At 33.7% G+C, this 24,059-nt stretch overlaps 1 protein-coding gene and 1 pseudogene across 1 annotated transcript in view; both read left to right on the top strand.

The window, feature by feature from the left end:
• Window positions 1-24,059, top strand: part of LOC111639991 (ABC transporter G family member 23-like) — a 110,714-nt gene that overhangs the window by 7,535 nt on the left and 79,120 nt on the right. Inside the window, exon 2 of the mRNA XM_023385984.1 lies at window positions 23,492-23,651. Coding sequence (XP_023241752.1) covers window positions 23,492-23,651 — 160 coding nt within the window. The remainder of the gene's footprint in view (window positions 1-23,491; window positions 23,652-24,059) is intronic.
• LOC111639990 lies at window positions 15,939-19,869 on the top strand (annotated as a pseudogene).

The raw sequence follows: 24,059 nt of genomic DNA, 5'->3' as shown, positions 1-24,059 counted from the left end.
TTTAATGGTTTCCAGATGATGAGAACAATGTACAGTAAGGGCACAAAGTGTGAGATTCATAGAAAAGTTTTCCTAAGAATATTTCCAATCCTTTTCTCACACAAGAGAAAATGGTTTAGGGGGCGTTGGGTATAACTTTATGGAACAAAGGGGGCGGTGGATCGAAAAAGTTTGAGAATCACTGTTCTAGTGTAAGGCACGACATTCATTTTTCTACAGTTTGTCTTTGATTTTTTAAAATAAAAATACTCGTTTCTTTAAATCTTCCGTAGATGCTAATTAGTTATGTGCCGGATCGTTTAAAATGTATATCCGCGGATACGAATACAAATACGGATCATTAGTGTCTAGATCCGCGGATATGGATACGGATCTCAACTTTCGTACTCAGTCGGCGCCGGTGCTTGTGACCTTGGATCGATAGTTGATGCTTTCCGTTAGTAACGCGACGTGTTTTGACTTGCACTGCGCTTGTTTTTGTTTATAGTTTAGTGTGATACGGGATAGCATACATTACGTTTGTATCTTTGGAGAGTGTTGAATTAAATTAAAATAAAAACAATGTCGACAAAAAAGTTTAGTAGTTGTAATATGGAAATATTTTACGATAGTAAATGAATTTTGCGTAATAAAATTTTTGCAATATGAATGTGCCAAGTATGTGATTCTGAGAAATAAAAAGTGATTTGAATTGAAGTTACAGTAAGCATCGATTATCCGGCTCAATTGGGGACTCAGGTTGGTCAGATAACTGAAAAAATCTGATAACCGAAAAGAATGAAAAATACATTATTAGTATAGTATATTAGTACAGTAATACGCCGAACTTACGCGTTAGGTGGGACCGAACGGTAACCGCGTAAGTCGGGGTATAATTTCGCATATAAATACATACAAATAATTTTTAATTGGGGCCGGAGAGTAAAGAAAACAATAATTTAGAAAAAAATGTTTAATAAAATCTTAGATAATACATATGTATAACAAATTAGGCCTATATTATTTTACAATTTTTCACATTTACTTGATTATTACGCCATAATTTTAACATTGTTTCCATCTCAGCGATAATACTGTGACGTTTACGAATGATGCTTGAATTTAAAGATTGAGCATTTTTCACAGCTTCGAGAATTTTTTCTTTGCCTTTTATAATTGTTCTGACCGACAATTCCGGTGGATCAAACTTCTTTGCCAATTCACAAATTTTCATTTTTGTATCGAAGTCTTTAATAATGGGTACGTTCGTAAAGTCAAACGAGTTAAACGCGTTAGTAACGAATCGTTCGAAAAGTCTAACGAAATAGGAATAACGATGACTTCATTCTCGCTTAACTCGTTCGACTTTACGAACATACCCAATGTTAACTTTACATTCCAAAGATAAAGTTTTTCTTTTCTTGTTTGATGCAGAAGAATTAGTTCTACTTCGTTTGGATGACATAGTAGAGTCTCTCGAGTTTCCGTAAATAGAGAAATAAATAACACAAAATAAATTGTAGCCATGTGTCGATTCCACGCGACACATCCGAACATGTAAGCTGAACAATAGTGTGGGGGGAGTGAGTAATCAAGGGTTGCGTGGCGCTCAAACAAAAGACGAATCGACGAGATTTGAAAATCGCGTAACTCCGGGTTCGCGTAAGTCGGGGTATTACTGTATATCCCACGTAATTAGTATATTATTGATAGTATATCGCTATTAACCTACTTTGCGTTGAATTTTCATCGATATTAAGCCTAACAAATTTTTTTTTTTTAATTATCGTCGCTATTGTATCGTTAAAAATTATTTTAAAATTATTTTATTGCTCACAAAACAAACAACCAGTCATAATTAGAAAATTAAGTCTCGTTTAAATACTGGCCTCCCTTCAATGGTCGAGCCGATGTTGCCAGCTAAAATACCAAAAATTTAACAAAAATAATATTAAAGTAGCCAAGACATAGCCAAATATTGTAGCGCCACATCACTAGCGGACATTTGAAATTTGCCGACTAGAACGGTCGGTTAACTGATGTGACGGTTAATCGGGGGTCGAATAATCGATGCTCTACTGTGCAGTCGACCCCCCCATAACACTGTTGATTTATATGAATTTACGTTTTATATGAATTCCATGTTGTACGAGTCACTTAGATTTTACAAATACGTGTGCCGGGCTGTGAACGGCTCACCTATTTGTAAAATCTAAGTGACTCGTACAACATGCAATTCATATAAAACGGAATTATTAACAGTGTTATAGGGGGTCGACTGGTATTAGTATTTTATTGCTACCTATCTTTAAAATTTAATATAAGTAATGAAATTCGTTAAGATAAAAAATCCGTTAAAGATCTGCTAAAACGTAACGGATACGGATACGGATATCCGGCACATCACTAACGCTAATAAAAGTAAATTCTCATTAATTCGTCATTAGACCCATCCCTAACACTAATTTTACGTGACGTAATTTAATTGGCGCTAGATTTATCCAGATTAAGTTAATCGGGAACAACAAGAATATAGGTCAAGATTGGGTTCGTAAAGATTTCGCGGTGGACTTAGATTAAGAGGACACTATTCTGTCTGCTAACTGTAGCAGAAGGTATATATCTGCATATCTGCTACAATTAAGAATATCTGTCTTTGTATATCAAAAATACCAAAAAAGAAGCCATAATGTCACGTATATTTATAGGCTAGTTAGTGAAACTATTAAAAGAAAAACGTGTATAATTGCTAATAACGAATACCTGTGGGTTTCTGGGCTGTAGGATGGACGAAAGATCAGTTAACCGTGTTTTGTGTTTGTGTTCTAAATACACGAATATGAATGGCAAACTGAATTTATTAAACTTTTGTAGTTTGTATATTGAACAAGAATGCCCTCGTTTTTTTAACATTTCTTGTAAAGTTTGTAAGTAAATTGTTATCTTACGCAAATATTTTAGGTGATCAACTCAGGAGAAAAGTGGGTATCCATGTTTCATGTAAATCTATATTCCTCAGAGTCCTAGAAAATAAGTATGAAAAATTTGGAGCATATCGATCGAAAAGCTTAGAACAGAGAGATACAAACATTTTATTATATTTAAAATTGATGAGAACGCGGGCCGTATGTTGGCCATGCTTATACGGCCCGCGTCTATAACAGCAGTTTCGAGAAACCGTTCCATCGGAATAGTTCCAGTTCCACTTCTGGAACTGGATTTCTACCTCTACTACCCAATATTATATAACCTGTTGTTAATAATGGATTGGAAATACTGTTCAATATAACTATTGAAAAAACTAAAACATGATTTTGCAAAGATCATATGAGTATATTGAATTGGGAAAATTTTGTTATCAGTTGAAATTCGTACGTATTAGGTATATCGCATTTGCAAAAATTTTTATTAGACCTATATTACGATGATAATTCGCTGTAAGAACGATAAGGACCTCTCACAGGTCGAGATATATGCGGGACACTTATCTTTACTGCTTCATACACTAAACAGATAATCGCGTTAGAAACAATTTCATTATTTTTTTACATACTAAAATTTGACAAAAGAAACAAAAACCTTCCTATTAATACACAAGGAAAAAACGCAATAAATTTGTAATAAATGCTTTTAAGGGCTGCACTTTTATGGCGGCTCTAAATCAGCGTTTCTTAAACTATGGATCGCGAAATGATACTACCTTCCGTAGGAATACTTGTATTACTGAAACATTTTGTATGAAATAAGAACAGTAGATGCATCCGCTAAGTAAAATCGTTAAGAGCTTTTTTTCTTATAATTGGGCTGCAATTTGAAAAAATTATAAACCTATAAATTCTTGCTGTCATCTCTGTCTGTCTCTTTCCTTAATATCGAAAACGGAGTTATATAGATGAAAGCAGAAACCAGATATGGAAAGAGTAGTGCACGAGGTTCGATTAATTAAACACGAACTTCCGATCTAGACTGGAAGTCACGTTAATTCATTTCGAAAATATCCCCCTGAAAGGATTAGATAGATGACCTATACGACTCTATTGCTAACGTGAAAGTATGATATACAGGGGCAAGACGTTACTAATTTGAGGTGGAACGCATATATCTTAAATAAATTGAACGTGATTTAAAAATTGCAGTCCGACATTGTGACGATGTCACAATAAATAATTGCTCGTTATTATTGTCATTTATTAATAAAATTAAGATCAGGGAATGTGTATATATGAAATTGATTTCTCTTTTTTATTTTGAGTAACATTAAAATAGAAAATCATTATATGTAAGATCGTAGTCGTAAAGCTATTTATGTTGCAATGGTTTTGAAAATCTTTCCTTTTTTAATAGACAACCCTACTGTAGTGATATCGGACCCACTCGCATATTTGCATGTTAATTTGTTTGTTGTTCTAAAGTACGGAAGTTAAAAATTTTTAAAAAATGTTAAAAAGAAAAGTTTAAAAGTTCAAAAAAAAGAATGTTATAAAAAGATTTCGGACGCAGGAGATGGAACGGCGATTTGGAAGGTTGAAGGATTAAAGCAAGGTTCGTTATTGGCTTGGAGCATAAAAGGAATGTTTCAAATCCTCCTGGCTTGAAGGTTTTTCTTGTAGAAAAGGACCTGTGGTGATAGAGGATCACTTACATTGGCGCAGCCGACAGGATGTAATTTATAAAAAGTGATTACGTCCCAAGACAAGAAGAGTCGATCGATAACTGGGCTGAGTGGATAGTTGAGACACGGTACTAATTATTCGTTACAGAAGAGATAGGAAAATTTTCTACTTTGTCGAAAACAAATTTCGCGGCGGGATGCTAAGCGTAAAGGGAGTTAAAAAGAAAGATCTACGGATCGTGGCGGAAGAGCTTTGTGGCACAGTAGACGATGATCTAAAGGTATCGGAGTTGAGAGAACTTATTATAAAAAGTAACGATTTTATTAATGACCTGGATTTCATATTGAAAATTCTGTCCTCAACCGTTGCTGAAAGGATAGAAAGGAAACAGAAGGAAGAACAGGAAAGGCTACAAACCGAGAGAGAAAGGGAACGCCAGCATGAGTTAGAGCAGTGTTTCTCAAACTTTTTTGTCTGGTGGCACACTGAAATTATTAAACAAAATTCACGGCACCCCTATTATTATTATTATTTTCTTTTTCTTTTGTTTTGCTTTTTTACGGTTAGTAAAGATATGAAGGATGAGAAGTCTTTGAAAAAAATAAAAGTTTTTTAAAGTAAGTAAGTTTATTTCCAAACAACACAAAAACATTCAAAACAAAAGTTATTATTATAACTTTTAGTAATTGCGCTTTACCACCGATATCAGTTGACTCATCCAACTGCAAAATAAATAATTTCGATTCGATTATTTTATTTATAACTGATTTTTCAATATCACTAATACGTCTACTCATAGTGTCATTTGACGAAGGAATCATTTTTATTTCTTCTTCTGCTTCAGCACCAAAAATTGTTCTCACAATTGCTGTATAGGCCGGGCGCATCAAAGTTTCGCCAATAGTATGAGGCTTCATTTCTCTCGCGATTATTTCTGCGACTAAATAACTGGCTTCTTGAACACGGTCAGCAATTGTATATTTTTTTAACAAAACTTTTACTTTGTTTTTCTTGTAATTTTATCAGATCTTTAAAATATTCAAGAGGTTTTTAGACAAGTGATCATATTTTGTGGAGAAGTGTCGCAATAATTTACTGGAAACCATAGCTTCATTTGATAAAATCAAACCACACAGAATACATTTTGGTCTGAAAATTAATTTATCACCACACCAGGTAAATCCCATTTTTAGGTAACTGTCTTGATGTAAGCGAGTTTTTACATTCTTTTTTATTGCAATATTTTTTACGAGAACTTACTGTTTCTGTTTCTTTTATTTCAATAATGCTTGCTCAACGTTAAAAATAGTCAAATCTTCACTAATAGAGCTCTCAATTTTTGATGATTTACTAGTGCTAATTGATTCCTTAGCTTTTCTACCAGTAACTACTTCTTGATCATTAGAATCTTCACGTTTTCTTTTTTTAATGAAAAAATTATTCGTGATATTTAACGACATGATTAACTTCAATATTTTATTATAAAATTTAATTACAATTTAATAATTTATTTTTTCTTGCTGTAAAGAAGAAAAAATATTTGTATATGATGCTTTTTCGTTATTGTCTGAACATATAACAATAATAAAAACAACTCCTTACTGCATTCAACAATATTACACTTCTACTCGTTGCAGGAACAGAAGAACAGACAACTGGTAACTAGTTCGTTTTGTTTCTAGTATTTACGTGTCGCCAATTACCGAGTCACTAAGACAAGTGGCGTTGTAACAAGATTAGTAGAAAAAAACCAATATTCATTTTTTTTTTATAATTGTTTTAATTATTTATTTAATTTAATACTTTAATTCAATTATTTTTTAAGTAATTTAAATTTAATTATAAAAATTTCGGGGCACCCTTGTGGCGTACTTGAGGCACCCTAAGGTGCCGCGGCACCCGCTTTGAGAACCACTGAGTTAGAGGATTAACGCTAATAATCAAAGCTGGGCGAATAATGGCAATCTTAACCCTTCGGACAGCCACTCTAGCGATGGGCCGGATATTAGTATTGAAAAATTAATCAAAAGCGTAACGCTGCCAGTCGCAACTAGATCCGAAAATTGGAACCTATTTTTCTTATCTTTAGAGCGAGCGTTCCAATTAAAAAATGTTCGAGAGGAGATGAAAGCGGAGATACCGATTAATGTTTTGGGGAAAAAGGCTGCAAACATTCTAATTTATGTAACCGGAGATGAGTTAAGGGATTACGTAAGCGTTAAGAAATTAGTACTACGCGAATACAAACCGTCAGCTCAATACTGCCTGGAAAATTTTCGAAGAGCTATCCGTGGGCCCAACGAGACTCACGTGCAGTTTGTGTCGAGACTAGCGTCAGCTTGGGAATATTGTGAGTGGAGGAATGTCAAGGATCTGAAAACTCTAAAACAACTAATCGTGTTGGATAGATTATTCCAGACGTTGGATGTCGACACGGCGGCTCATATAAGCGTTCATCAGGGCGAGAGCTGGTTTAACCCTATCGACATGGCAAAAGAGTGTGATCTATATTTCGAAGCAAATCGAAACGTATAATGATCAGCAAGGAGTGCAGCGCCTTTCAGATTTTCAGGATACTAAGAAAAACGGATCTAAACTCTCGCCAGGAAATGAAACGGAGGGAGTGCTTCGTTTGTAGATCACCCCAACATATTGCTAAATTCTACCCGCAGAGGATAAGGGATTTGTCCATAAATCCCTTATCCCTTATTCAACGACCCTCAATAGATTGGAAACGAAACGACAGCGCAATAGTGGTGAGCAGAGCCGTAACTAGGCAGGTGCAACAAGTGCACCCGCACAGGGCCCAATTGGAAGGAGGCCCAAATTGCTGTTCACAAGAAATTCTATTTTTAAATTTAAAATTTTTCTGCCCTTCTACAGTGCGTTTTTTTTTCGATTACATTTTGCCTTACTTAGACCCTAGATGCCTGCTCACCAGTGTTCCNACGAATTATTTGGTTTTACATGTAATCGTATGGGAAAAGATGATCTACCTTACGACATTTTCATGATACGATCTCAGTTTCGGAACGGATTAATTTCGTATCCTGAGGTACCACTGTAATAACAATTGCTTACGGAATATTCCTGGTTAGTCTAGACATATTTTTCATAAATACAGCTTTGGTTTTCTTTGCACTAGTATTCCCTTTATGATTGTCCGGAATTTGAGTTGTTTGTTGCTGCACCATTGGTTGATTCGTGGAGCTGACGATAGTGCTTCTTCTCATCACTATATCAGAAATGACATCAGCAATATTATCTTCGTCAACTTGTTGTATTTTCGATGCGTTATTATAATGCTGAATCGAGTTTACCTAAAATTATGCAAAACAAATATATATAATACACATAAATTAAATTTATACATATATACATACTCTCACTCAGTCATTTCTACAATGTTCATTTACACAGATATTATTTTCTAGAAATAATTACTTATTGTAGGAAATAATTCTCTAGAAATAAATACTGTCTCTAAACTCTAAACTCTAAAATCTATCGGGCTATTAGCCCGATAGATTTTCGGCATTTGGTTGATATTTAGCTATATTATATATCGGGTTTAGAGATGTTTGTATATATTACGCCTTGCCGGGGCTTTCGATGGCCGGCTGAGTGCCTTATAGGACGTGGGCACTGGATGTGCCACGTCCCCAGCCGGCGTTGTAATGACCTTCGATGGTTATATAGTTAGCTTCTATACGCTGGAAGAGGAGATCGGACTAGAGGTCCGGATAGCGTAACTGGCAATGCATCTGCACGGTAAGCAGGAGTTGTGTGTTCGAGTCCCGCTTCGGGCCGATTTTTTCTCCCAGCGGTTCTACATTAATTAATTTATTTCTAATTATTAATGTTAATAAGAGATGGCGCCTAACGCTTACCTCTAGAGCCAAATTGGTTACGTAATTCATTTAGTAATTAGCCTTAAACTAGCCTGATTTTTGGCATTTAGCTATACTATTATATATATAAAATAATAAAAATATATAAAATATATTTTTTTTAAATTGTAGAAATACACACACACACACACATATATATATAATTCTTCCTCCTGACATTTCTTGTAATGTATGTATGCATCGTACAAAAAAGTTGCCTCTGATATGAACACAATTCAAAGTGCCCGTTTAAAGTTAAACTTCGATTGTGTTATCTTCAATACTGAGATGTTGCTAAATTATATATATGTTACTGTGAAAGACCGAAATTAGAGAATGTCGATATTCTCCGGTGAATGTCGACACATACAAAATACGTCGGTGAAAGACCGAATATTTGGTTATATTATTATACATTCGAACAATCGCCGGTGTATGTCGACAAGCACAGATAAGCTTTGATGGAAGTCAAAACGACACCCGAAAAGCCGATGTCGACAGAGAGGCGACAGCTTGTCGCCAAATCCTTTGTGGGTAGTCAGAGTTAGTTACAAGGTCCTCTTTTCCCGGCAACGGTTTGGTGGAAATCGCCTACTTTGTCACTGGATGGAGTTTTTGTTCTTTTGATCCCGTGAGGTGGAGATCGGTTAGTCAGGTCGAGTGGCGGAGGATGAGAGGGGTCGTCGGTAAGGCGTCGGCGATATCCGAATAAAAGGCACCATTAACAGATCAGTTCGTAATCACGTAATAACGTAATCAATTCGTAATTTGTAAGGAAAAGTTACTTTTCATAGATGAGATTCCTTTTCAAGAAATATCGCTGAGAGAAGCAGCTACAGCTAAATCGAAAAAGTAGAGGGTAAGGCTATACATTTTTTTTAACATTTAGTGGAGCACTCCCTCTGACCTGTAGCATTAAATGCTACTGGCTTGAGGTTCTCCTCTTTTAATTAACCCTGCTTCGCATATGCTTTGCAGGTAAGGCTATACATTAGACCCCGTATAACACTGTAGATATTTCCGTGTTATATGAAATCTATGTTGTACGAGTCACTTAGATTTTACAAATACGTGAGCCGTTCACAGCCTGACACACGTATTTGTAAAATCTAAGTGACTCGTATAACATGGAATTTATATAACACGGAATTATCTACAGTGTTATAGGGGTCTACTGTACACGCTGTCATTGCAAAAAGAAGTGTTCCACGAATAAATGCAGTTGTAAAAGCAAGGGACTCAAAGTGCCATAGCAGTTTAAGTTATTGCAATAAATAAGATTGTACCACGTCAATCACATAAATTATGTGTAAGTTTATTATTGTATTATTTTTTTAATTATTTAGAACGTACTGTTCATTTTAGGTTCAACAGTTTATTTACATGTGCCGTTACTTAAGCTTTATCCTATTTTGGTGTATTAAAAAGTTGCATTTTTGTCTTAATGTAATAAAAATATTTTTGTTCAACATTCACCATCAGTACATGCTGAATGTCGACATTTGCCGGTGTAAGTGAGAAATGATGATATTTAGCAAATATTTCGTACATACACGAAACGACTGTGTGAATGCTGACATTCACCGGAGAATGTTGACATTCGCCGGATATCGGTCATTCACAGTAACATATACACACTATATTATACTATACACTGTAACTATATATGCTATATATATAATTTAGTAACATCTCATTATTAAAGATACAACAATCAAAGAATAATTTATTCGCTTTAAAGTGTATTCAAATCAGGCAATTTTTCAAAGGTAATTTTTTTGTATGATTTACATAAATTACAAGAAACGTTGGGAAAAAAATAGATGAATAAATAAAACCGTAAAAACTTAAAATTAAATTCAGACTTACACAAAATCGATTTGTATGAAGAGTTTAAATTCGTTTAGGAAAATTGTTCCGGGAGAAATAATAGCTTTCAATGTATTTAAATTCATTGATATATACTCATTGTTGTCGCTTCCTTCAAAATTACATTAGATAACAAATCCAGTGACAGTCCCTCCGGAAGAAAGATCGTTCTCAAAATTAAAAGTAATTTAAAATTATTTGCGGGTCTTGCATTTATATAAAAAAAAAACATTTGTTATTGTATTATCAAATTTTTTTTACATTTTTAATGACGTTGAGAACGATTTTGCCCAAAAACCCGCAAGGGAAATTTCATGACGAAGTTACCGCATTAATAAACATAAATTCTTGTACAAAATATTACCATTACTAAAACAAAAATAATTTTAGTTATTATTTTCATTTTTGTATGCTTTGTAATCTGTTCATACAGTAGAGCGTCGTTTATCCGAAATCAGTCGATTATCCGAAAGCATTCCAGTCGGCAAATTTAAATTTTCGCTAGTGCTGTGGCGCTGCAATCTTTGGATATATCTTGGACTACTCCAATATTTTTTTTGTTGGTGTGTGTGTTTTAGCTGGCAGCACTGGCACTATTGTGTGATGTTTTTCTGAGGACTGTGTGTGGTGTTGAATCGAACGTTTTTGATAGTAGATCAACTTCTAAAGTATATTATTTTTGGTTTTTATATTTTTCAATATATTTATTTTATTTGTCCGAAATAAAAATAATTTTTAACGATACAATAGCCATGATTATTTTTTAAAAAGTTTTCGTTAGGCTTAACATTGACGAAAATTCAACGCGAAGCGATACGCAAGGGAGAAAAATTTCAACACGGGATAAGTTAATATATTTTTTCGTGCATAATCGGTTATCCGAAAAATAAGTTATCCGAACAACCCCATTCCCCAATTGATTCGGATAAACGACGCTCTACTGTATTAATATTACATCTAACAGTATATTGGAATATGTAATAAAGTATTATTATTATTTTGCGTTTCTAACGAAGAAACTCTGCATTTCCATTTTGCCCCGGGCCTTGAAAGCGCATAAAGGGATAAAAAAAATTGTAATAAACAGAATCGTGTCAGAACAAGGGATAGAAAGGACCGAGAGATTCCGATTGCTCTCCACGGCCCTGTGCGCAGTTTTACTACAAGTGCATTCGTTTTTTACCAGTGGTGTACCGTGACATTTGATGATAGGGAAGCTGTGTTTCTATAAGAAGCCGACTTCTAGGGACAATCAGTTAATTCTTTCTTTAAATGTATTTTTAATAGATTATTTATCTGACGTACTTAATAAATAAACAAGTTCAATATAATTACGTCTGTTATTAGATCCAATATATTCCATATGCCCTCTAAATGCCAATTCTTGCTTTGATAAAAACATATAACATCTATTTATTTAGATATAATATATCTATTAACCGTAACTATCTCGTTATAATTTTCAATATTTATTTTATATTATTTACTAATGTTAAATTCTATTCCGCTTCGATTTCCAAATTGCTTCAAATACGAAAGAATCGACGATTTTTCGTGTCTTTTGCCAGCTAAATTGTCAAAGCCATTCTTATTCCACACACTAATTTCATTTGAAAATAGTAGGCAAGCCAACAAAACAATTTTTGCATTTTTATGCATTTACAGAGCCATTTTATCGTGAAAATGTCGAACAAATTTTTTTATTGAAGCGTTTATATTTAACTTAGGCATTGGCCTTTCTCTTTTAATAATGTTTTCTTTTTCATTATATGATCTCGAGCCAAAACTTTTTTAAAATAAATTTTCAATATCGCAATTACATTCCGAATCGCTAGCCACGATATAAGGGCTAAAATTAAAAATAAAATTATAAAAACTTACTTTTTATAATTTTATTTTTAATTTGGTGAAATAAAATGTGTGGTGGATGTACATACCTGGTACAAAATATTCTTCAATTGTATGAATATACTTTTAAAGAAAATTATAATTAAATATAGCTTTGTAATGAAACGTACATAAAAATAACATAAAATCTCCTTTAAATCTTAACCACTTAGTCAAATAGCTCCCTACGAGTGGAATCAGAGACGGTCCTGCTAGATGTGCGGTGTGTACATGCACGCGGGCTGCCAAATCCCGAGGGTGCCCATACCGGTCAATTTCAAATGCCTCTTTTGTCGCATCAGTAATATACCTCAAAAGAAGCGACAGGGTTCTTGTAAATTTTAAACGTCTCTCACCATAGCTGTAAAAGTCTAAATATGTTAAACTTAATAGATTGCCCGTCGTTTGTTTTATAACTAATTCGTTTTAGGACCAGGTGTTGGCCACGGAAATTTCCAAAATTTACAACTTTTCGGTCACTCTCGATGAACTGGAAAAATGTCTGTCTTTATTACATCTATTATTTCGAAGAAATCAGTCCCACTGTACTCGGCTATAGATTGGTTCGGTTAGGCTTTTGTTTAAGTAAAATTTCGGCTCTTTCATCAGGGTTTTGTTTATGTCCCCAATTTCCTAATCCAGAGCCGTAACTAGGCAGGTGCAACAGGTGCAGGGCCCGCTCGGAAGGGGGCCCAAACTGCTGTTCACAAGAAATTATATAGTATTTTTAAATTTTAAATTTTTCTGCCCTTCTACAATGCGTTTTTTTTTTCGATTACATTTTGCCTTACTTAGACCCTAGATGCCTGCTCACCAGTGTTCCCAACTGTGGCGACTTTTGGAGGGACCTAGAGAGGCAGCGGAGACCTCAGACAAATCAGCCAAAAGTTGCGACTTTTGAGATTTTTTTAATTTATTTTTTGAGAAATTTAAATTTATGTTTATAGTTTTCAAATTTACAGATTTTTCTCTACTTTATAGAGCTCTCTGGCAACTACTAATATTATTACGATATACAAAACTGTATTTCTAGATTTTTCTACAGTGTGAAGACCTAGAAATCTGTAAAGGTAACATATTGTAACAAAAATAAATCTTTCCGAGGATTTTTTTAAAATTACTAAATTGAAAACGGTAACTACCAAATAAAATCTTAGTCTCGAGGTTGTAAAAGGCATGCAGAAATTCTGACATAATTTTTTGCTTTATAGTGGTACGCATATATGGTGTGTACCTGAACGGCGGATTAAGTGGTAAGCGAACTATGCGGGCGCGTAGGGCCCCGAGGGGCTCCCGCAATCTTTAAAATGCTACTTTAAAAAGAAATTGCGAAAACGCAGGAGATAGAAGTAGTCCAGAAAAACGCTTCGATATATATAGATACATGGAAGTAATAAATGATATAGCTTTATGGCCAACAATATTAACAGATGCTATTATTGATCGTATTCTTAATACAAACCAAAAAGTAGAGAAAAGGGATTTCTTAATAAACGAAAAAAAAATTAAGATAATGGAAACACCAGATGAAGGAAGTAACTTGACACCGAAAAATTATTTAAAATACAAATTTACAGTGTTCTTGACACTCTATTGTGTCAAATAGATTGGAGTTATGAAAAATGAAAACTATCTGTGACGATTTTTGCTTTCTCTGTGGCTCGTCTTTACAATACATGAGTGTTGCTGATTTTAAAAACTCGGCTGCAGATCTCGCTATTAAATATAGTAAAGAGTTAAAAAAGTACGAATTCACAAGTGAAATTGAAAGTTTTAATTTTGAAGTAACGACTCTTACACAAAATATAGAAACTTCATATCCGTTTAATATTCTACAGCAGTGATTCCCAAACTTTTTCGATCCACCGCCCCCTTTGTTCCTTAAAGTTATACCCAACGCTCCCTAACCCATTTTCTCTTGTGTGAGAAAGGATTGGAAATATTCTTAGGAAAACTTTTCTATGAATCCCACACTTTGTGCCCTTACTGTGCATTGTTCTCAACATCAGGAAACCATTAAATACAATGGTTTCCTGATGGTTTCTTATCACTAACAGAGGAAAGGGAACGGCTTTCAGTGACCGCAATTTTGCCTTTGGTCACCGTTCAATACCCTGCCTCCAGCGCCCCCTAGATTTACTCATCGCTCACAAGGAGGCGTTATTGCCCACTTTGAGAAACGCTGTTCTATAGGCTCTTTATGATTTTGGTTTAATTGAGTCTTACCCAAATATCAATGTTGCTCTTCGAATATTTCTAACTTTTCCCGTTTCTATTGCTTCTGGCGTGAGAAGTTTTAGCAAGTTAAACTTAATAAAAAAATTATTTATGATGAACTATCAGACAAGAACGATTATCCAATATTTCTATTATTTCAATAGAATACAATATCGTTAAAAATATTAATTATGATGGTGTAATTAATGAATTTGCTGAAATGAAAGCCAGAAAAATTCAATTAAAATAAATCTTATTAAAAATCTNGAAGGAAGTAACTTGACACCCGAAAAATTATTTAAAATACAAATTTACAGTGTTCTTGACACTCTATTGTATCAAATAGATTGGAGTTATGAAAAATGAAAACTATCTGTGACGATTTTTGCTTTCTCTGTGGCTCGTCTTTACAATACATGAGTGTTGCTGATTTTAAAAAATCGGCTGCAGATCTCGCTATTAAATATAGCAAAGATTTAAAAAAGTACGAATTCATAAGTGAAATTGAAAGTTTTAATTTTGAAGTAACAACTCTTATACAAAATATAGAAACTGCATCTCCGTTTAATATTCTACAGGCACTTCATGATTTTGGTTTAATTGAGTCTTACCCAAATATCAATGTCGTTCTTCGAATATTTCTAACTTTTCCCGTTTCTTTGCTTCATGCGAGAGAAGTTTTAGCAAGTTAAACTTAATAAAAAAAATTATTTAAGATGAACTATCGGACAAGAACGATTATCCAATATTTCTTTTATTTCAATAGAATACAATATCGTTAAAAATATTAATTACGATGGTGTAATTAATGAATTTGCTGAAATGAAAGCCAGAAAAATTCAATTAAAATAAATCTTATTAAAAAATCTATTGTAATGTACAGTATTTGTTTTATTATTTTCCCAAAACCAAATAAATTAAGGGGCCTAAATGCAAATTCTTACACAGGGCACAGTAATGGCTAGTTACGGCTCTGGAGGCGAACATAAGATTAGAACGCTCTGGAGGAAAAACGAGTAGACATTCGAAGTCAGCTCCTAGCATTCAACCCTTACAGTACGTTACAGTAAACATAAATGGGCGAGATACCGAAGCTATCATAGATTCAGGCACTCAAATCCCGGTCATGCGTCCCGAGGACATTGCCGATCCTAATGACAGGGACTGAAGAACGATAGTTTTGAGTTCAGCGTTCGGAGAAAAAATGAAGGCACGGATAGTAAAGGTCCCTATGGCTGTTAAAGACTATCGCAATCAAAATTTATTATTCCCCGTAGAAGTTATGGTGGCACTGATTGAGAAGCTCAAGGGTCCTCGTCTCATACCGCCGGGTATTTGCAATATGTTGGAAGAAGAGAATAAAAGCTTTGTTTGCGCGGGAACGGAAATTATCAGCCATGGAGACGCAGATGTAGCCAGAAACCGGACATCGAAGGAGATAAAGGCATTAGGAGGAGAGAAACGCAAAATATCAATAGAAGGAGAATTTTATGAACGTGGTGATCGTATTAAGTCAGATACAGAAATTGAAACTGAGTTTTCTCAGTATCAAAATGGATACTAAAGATAAAAGGAAGAAAAAATTATGGTTAGATAAAGGTAGATAGGGTCATGATACGCATCGTAAAGATGGTCCTCCACGTGCCCGGAAGGGTAGGAGATGTGGACGGGATCCTACCATGTACACACGTAATTGGCAGGATCAAACCACTAGTGCTCGGAGTTAACAAAGGAATAGTGAAAATGAAAAAGATAGTTAGAAACTATCCAAGCCGAAATGATTCTGGTAGTCGAAATTACAGTTACTACGAAGATTTTAAGAAAATTGTTGATGCTGCGTTATGCCCGTTTAACCCCGGGAAAAATTGTTTAACTATTCTTTCAAAGACAGAAACTTCAAAGAAGCGAGCTACAATATTTAGTGGAATGCATTTCCGTAACTTAAGACAGAAGGTTTTATTAATTTAATGAATAGAACAGAGGTAGCAGCATTCTGATTTTCGGAAGAGTTCAGTGATAGGGAAGATTTAATGGGACATAGGTGCAATGGAGCAAATATACAAAATGCTCGGAAGTTAGAGAGTGTTACTATTAATAGAATTGATTTAGAAGAAACAACTTGTACGTTCAAAATTTATGGAGAGACCGAATAAATTGTAAAAGAAGCCAGGGGCATGTTGGAATATGCGGAAGAATCAATTCAAGTGCTTAGAGCCTTAGTAGGCAAAGTGATTGGGCATCATCCAAGTAATAGTAGATAAATCAAGCGTAGTTCGTGTCAAAATTGAAGGTGAGAACGAGGAACAATAAAGGAAAGATACAATTAAAGGAAGAACAATATAATGAAATAGTAACATCATTTCACATTCAAGGGATGCATGTGCCATTTGTTTTCGTGGGAACATTGGAAAGTATTACCAATGCAAAAATTTTGCTGAAATTTTGCATCTTGCCCATTTAAAAGAAGTAGGAAAGTTACGACAGGATAAATTAGAAATTGATCAGAAATTAAGAAACCAGAATGGATCTATTCAGAACTTTTCTGTCCCTCGTCTAAGCGGTTCAGAACGTAATTATAATTCTGATGCGGATTCTAATCGAAAGAGAGGAGGTGGACCAAGAGGAAAAGGATGTGGTGTCGGACCAGGAATGAGACCCGGACGCAGATGCTGTTTCAATACTTATTTGAAAGAGAGAAGATGAATTATGTGTTTGTGACATTAATAGTGACTTTTACTTCGACACGTAGTGATAAGGACTACAGGCGTAATATGTGTAAATGAAAATTGTGAGTTGTGCATTGCTTGTGTGTACTTTGTGTAATTTCGTGGAAGCTCTGTTCTGTTATACCCTTGTTCTTTCGGGGTTGTTTCAGATCCGTGTTCGGGTTAACACCCTAACACTTATCTTGCGGCGGGGGTGTAGTGATATCGGACCCACTCGCTTATTTGCATGTTAATTTGCTTGTTGTTCTAAAGTACGGAAGTTAAAAATTTAAAAAGAATGTTAAAAAGAAAAGTTTAAAAATTCAAAAAAAAAAAAATGTTATAAAAAAATTTGTAATGCAAGAGATGGAACGGCGATTTATTAAATAGGCCATCTTCAAGTTAAATGAGAAAAAAATAACGGTGTTCTAAAATAGAACATATAAATCTATTCTTAATTCCTTCCCCTCTTCGGTCGTCCAACAAAACTTGACCCCCCTTAAAACTATTATCACCTTTTGAATGATAGATACCATAAGTAGAAACGAAACGTACAAGGAAGATTTTGAATTAAATCTAATAAAAATACATAAAATGTAAAAAATTTAATGGAATAAACGGACGTCACCCCTCCCCTCTTTCTTGTCCGACTTGTCTTAACCCCCTCCCCCTTCCAGTGTGGACATCATTTATGGACAGTCTCTTATTTGAGGTATGTGTTTTTTAAGCCCTGTTCTTATTTTTCTGTTTATAATTCAGGATTCTGCCTTAAATACGTTTGTAAATAAAGCAACTGTTTAAGAAAACTTGGACAAATTGGTACAAGAGGAGGAATGGGAATAAAAATTTCAAGAAAAATGCGGACATAATTTATGGACAGTCTGTAATTAACAAGCCTTAATCTCGACGATAGTACAATCGCGTTCAGTAGATGTCCACCATTAACTTTATCAACTGATACGTTTAATGTTGTCAACAACTTGTAAAAACAATCCAAAAAGCGTAGTTCGTACTCTTGTCTCCCTTTCCTTAAGTATAGAGGATTTTAGATTTGAACAATTCTCTATTAGTCATCCATTTGTTACATGTTAATTTAAATGTGAATAAAATTCATTTAAATCAATATCCAGAATTCAAATGTTGCTTTAAAGGATGCTTCAATGAAGAAAAACAGTTTTAGATAAAAATATTTATCGTAAAATTACATTGCTGACATAACTTTTATGCAAAAACATATTATTTAAATTACTAATCTCATTCTAAGATCTGTTTCAAAAATCACAGTTTATGTCAAACGTTAACGATTTCTCAAATTACCATTTCCAATGTTAAAATTATTCATTTATAGTTCTATCCAGGGCTGTGGAATTGGAGTCGGAGTCGTGGAGTTTTGGTGTTTTAGTCCGAGTCGGAGTCGTCAAAAAATCCGCCGACTCCGACTCCCTTTTTACTTACCAACTTGTTATTTATATGAAACGGAGTCGGAGTCGGATGGTAAGGAAAAGTCGGAGTCGGAGTTGGAATCGGTAGATTTTTACGCGACTCCACAGCCCTGGTTCTATCCCTATTCCACTTCATCTATACTAATATTATAAAGAGGTAATGTTTGTATGTAGGGGTAATCTCCAAAACTACTCATCCGATTTCAAAAATTTTTTCACCAATATTTAGAATGGAACTTCAGGGTGGACATAGACTGTATATTATTCCGTTAAACATTCATATAAATTAAAAGATATCATCTAGGGTAATATATGTCCAACAGATGGCGCTACGAGTAACCTAAGTTTGCTTTTCTGTGAAGATGAACTAAAGCAGATTATCTTCTATCTATCTATAAATAAAAATGTAATCTTTGTTTGTTCCTACCGATTCCTTTGAAATTTTGACACAACGTTGCATTCGAATACGCACGTGTTTTTATATAATATACATGTCGAAGTTCCCCCACTGGGGGGAGATGGACCGGATTAAGGCTTACCGTAAAGAACTCTGCTTCTATTTATACTATTTTAGATGCAGTTTTTTGCGTCTTTGATTGCGTTTTAATAGGGTATGTCAACAGAATATACACTAAAAAGGGATTTTTCGAAAAATCCCCCCACGGGGGAAGTGTTATACATTTATAATAGATACATTTTGAGCCACAACAACGCGTGGCAGGGTCTGCTAGTTTACTGTATATTTTTATCAGTAGCGTGTGGTGACAATTTTCAAATGGGACCAGATGTGAGAAAACCTATTTTTCATAAATTAGAACAATTGTTATTTAAACACCCGGGGGGAATTCGTTTTATTCGCATATTATTGGCACGTTAATTTTATTCTCCCAGCTCTGTTATATATAACAGAAGGAAAGTATGATCCCCAAGATTTTTACATGTAGAGTAACTAGTTTTTCGAAAATCGAGGGTTTTTCAACTGCAATTATAGCAACGGACAATAAATCACAAAACTTTTTGTTATAATTATAAGTTTAAAAATTTTCTTTTTGCTATTTTAATTCGTTTTTATTTTTCTCATTAACAAGTAAGATTCAGTTATACTATAAATTCTGTTAGCGCTAAATCGATATGTTTACTTTTGATACAGGAAATCGATGATATGTAGAAGTATAGAGAACACGTGCCTTGTATTTCCACCATCAGAAATAGAAAAAAATTCGAAATATTTATGATGTTTGAAAGTTTTAAATTAAGACTAAAGCAGCTTATAAGCAATGGGAATTTAAAAAATTTCTGGATAATAAAATTATGTAATTATTTACATGATTTTATTATCCAGATTATGTAATTATTTACATGATTTTATTATCAATGGAGCATTTTTTCTTTTTTGTGATAATTTTGCACCATCAATTTCTGTGAAAGTTATTTAGTTATAAATTTTCGGCACGTTGGTGCATTCGAGGGAGGAAATACTTCTCAATAAGAAATAAAAACCATTTAGTTGATAAACGATAGTGATGCAGAACTATATACACAGAAACACTAAAATATTGATACAATATAGTATATTGAAAGACTAAAGATTGAGAAAGTTAGCAAGAAATAACATTTACTTTTCAAAAATAAAATAAAACCACCATTGTTAATGCTCTATTTTCATTGTTGTTATTAATCATGGAAACAAGAATATTAAAGAATACGGACTGTACGTACCGTACAGTCAGTATTCTGTAGTATTCTTGTTCACAGAATTTGATGTTATTGTTTTCAAGGTGAATTTCAGAAATATAGTGAAAGCAATAAATCAAGAATCGTGCCAAAGTAGAATCTAATCAATTACTGTATGTGATTTTCAGTTTTCAAACTGACTAATGAATAAATTGTGTAGAAAAAGAAGATACACTTGAAGAATGACTTGAATCATTACTCTTCTGAAGCCGCTAATATATGAAAAAAAAAATAACGTTAAAAACTCTTATATTTTTATAAGTAATAAAATTTGACAAAAATAATTGTTTTTTCCTGTTTGGATAAGGGTGATCTGCCAAGGAGGTTCTTCCGATAGGATTTTCTACGGAAAACTGGCTCGTACTTAAGTGAAGCAAAAAACCAGCCAGTTAGCAGGCAGGAACTCGGGACCAACTACCAGTGTTCAGCGGCTTTATCTTCCTCAGTTATTGGTGGGCGATGATTTTTTTTTAATACAGTTGCCTCTCATTATATCGCTCATTCAGAGATATTGCACTATTTTTGTCTTCCAAATATTAGCTTCCGTTTTAGCCAATAATTTTTATAAAGTCAGTCGTTATTGAATTTTTATTGGCAAAGAAGTATTCTTATTCCAATCATTAGCATTGAAACTACCATCGTATAAAATACGACCTCTGAAAAGTCCCAAATCGGCATGGAGATCGAAAATAGACAAAATGGATGGATGGATAGATAGATCCGCCCACATGTTTTGGTTATATTGTGCCATCTATCAGATATTGCATATTTGGTTTATATCGCGATATGCGCGATATAACGAGGAACTTCTGTACGTAAGAAATATAAAAGAACAAATAATTTGTAAAAAAAATATTTTTTGAGACCCAAATGTGAGACCTTGGCCAAATACAACCGCTGGCAAAAAGCATTTGAACATGCTATAAGAAAATAAAATTGTTTATTTTGAGCTATTTTTACAAGAAAATAAAAATGTAATGATTAAAAATATATATATATACGTTTTATTCATTTGGTTAAACACTATTAAGTGTTTATCACTTTCAGCCACCCTGGTGGAAATCAACTTGCAAACATTAAAGAAACAACGAGCACAAACAGTTCAACAGGAATGTGGCTTCAAAAACAAATGAAAAATCCTCTGCAATCATAGAAAGTGTATGGAAGACATTACACAACGATTGTACGCGGGACAATCTAATAAAATTTGTCTGGGTACCTGCACACGAAAACATGTATAAATGAGCGTGTCGGCAACTGGTAAGAAGCAAGCCGATAAATAACTCAACCGATAAATATAATAGCCGTCGAAAACCTCCGTGTTTTAACTAAAAATGAAAAGACTGAACATATGCAGGAAAGCTGGACAAATTATCACAATCACGACAACTTCCCATGGTTTCACAACTGAATTAAGCCAAAACAACCCGATAATATCGACCGACATACGATAACCCTAATAAACAGGGCACGGACAAATATCGTACTCGCGAACCAATTCCTATTCAAACGTACTCTAAGCAATACGTAAGGACTGCGTGACCAAAATTGATACCCTCCATAATCTAGACCAGTGATTCCCACAAGAGTCCAGCTCTCTGGTAAGCATCCAAGTAGCTAAAGCCCAACGTCAACACAACAACAACAATATTGGTGGGAAAGTTAAGCAACTCGTTGCTGGATTTTTTTAATAAAAGGTTCCTTTTCTAATCAACATTTTAAAGCATTTGCCTTTATTTTTGCACAGGTATAAGCATCTTTTAGTTCTTTTAAATTTTTATTTATTATTTTTTGTTTTTTAATTTTTAATAAAAAAACATTTTATCATAGCCTTATGTTAACTCAAGCCTTTAAATAAAATTAAAATTAAGTACGCAAAGTTGATTCATGTAGTGGTCACTAACATAATTTTAATAAAGTCAAAGCTCTGTAATAAAGGACTGAAGAGGGGCAAGAGGTCCGAAATGCATTTCCCTGTACAATAAAGTTGAAATAGTCAATTCCTGGTGTGTTCCATTGTCAACTTGTTCTCTTCGGCAAAATTTATTCTTATCACTAAAAGATGTGATTTTCATTTTACAAAGCTAAAACAAGACCCTATCTCACTAAGGGAAAAACAATCATTTAAAATGGGCAAAATAGCATAGAAATTGGTCCGTAGAAGACTGGAAAAAGGTTGTTTTTTTAAATGCGTGTCATAAACATATACTGGGTGTGGTGATGATGCAGGAAAATTCGATTGGTAATGTACAAATGAGAAATTTAAGACTGCCTGAATAGGAACACTAAGTTTTCAACAAATTTAATGATTTAGGATTGCATGCCAGCTATCAAACATGGAAATATATGTATATAAATCAGGCTGTAACAGCAGAAGTGTATGAGGAATTTTAGAATCGTTTCTGATTCCAACAATCGAAGATTACTACGGTGCTGCTTATGTTATTTTTCACGATGTTAATGCCACAAAGCATTGGGCCAAACGAATAAAAGAATTTTTGGTTTAAGGTCATTAAAACATTAATTTGGCCAGCAAATAACCCAGATTTAAATTCTATTGGAAATTTATGGGCAACGTTGAAAATTCTGGTTGATGTAGAGCACCAACTTATAAAGATAAACTGAAAGAAGCAATTAAAAATTATCTAGAATAAAATAAACATTCAATGAATTAATTTTGATAATGTCAAGACGCATAAAAGTTGTAATAATATCAACAGGGGAACAAACAAAATAGTAATTTCTATTATTTTGTATGTAATCTTTCTATTATTGTTGTTCAAAATTTTTTTTACAATACTGCTTTATGTAAAAATACTTTTTTGGAAAATAGTTTGGTTTATTCATTTGAAATTAGAGTGCTAAACACTTAATAACCCAGTGAATAAAACATATATTTTTGTTTTGAACATTACTTTTTATTTTCTTTAAAATGAGCTCAAACTAAACAATTTTATTTTTTTTAATATCATGTTTAAATACTTTTTGCCAAAGGTTGTAGCTCCAATGACCCACTATGATAAAGCCTTGTTTCCAATATTTATTGATATATGAAATATTCAACAGTTGATAGATAATTTCCCATTTTAAAAATTAAGTTTCATATATAGATAAAAACAATAATAATAATTACTATTATTATTATGATTTTGCAGTTATGGATTACTAGGACCGAGTGGCTGTGGCAAGACAACATTACTAAGATGTATAGTTGGCAGGGTGAAACCAGATCAAGGTGTTGTCAAAGTATTTGGTGCCGTACCCGGTTCATCTGGTTCCTCTATACCTGGTCGAGGTGTTGGCTATATGCCTCAGGTAAATTATATATTAACATATTTCTTGGATTTTTAATGATACAAGCAACATATTAATTTCAATATATTATTAATATCTAATAATATATTTAAAAATTTTACTAACAGTTATTAACTGTTACAAGCATTAAGTGAAAGTTAAATAAAGCATTAAGTGCAGAAGAGGTATAAGAATATTGTGCTGCCAGTCGCCACTTAATTATTTTTTTAATTTTAAGAAATTTCATATTTTTTGGTTCTATTGTTAACAACTACATTTTTTGCATTGTAGAAAAATTTTAGTGAATTTGCCAAAGCGTGCAAAAGCAATAAAAAAAAAAGCTTTCACTAAGTAAGTCCAGAGCCCTTAAAAGTTGGAGGCACTGGATTAAGCCTTATGAGGCCTTATGTATCTGCCACTGCTGCGAAC

Source organism: Centruroides sculpturatus, unplaced genomic scaffold (assembly GCF_000671375.1).
Source record: "Centruroides sculpturatus isolate CEXI.00-Female unplaced genomic scaffold, Cexi_2.0 scaffold926, whole genome shotgun sequence".
In the NCBI taxonomy this organism is placed as follows: domain Eukaryota; kingdom Metazoa; phylum Arthropoda; class Arachnida; order Scorpiones; family Buthidae; genus Centruroides; species Centruroides sculpturatus.
The sequence above is the reverse complement of the archived record's forward strand: the minus strand, read 5'-3'. Positions and strand labels throughout refer to the sequence as shown.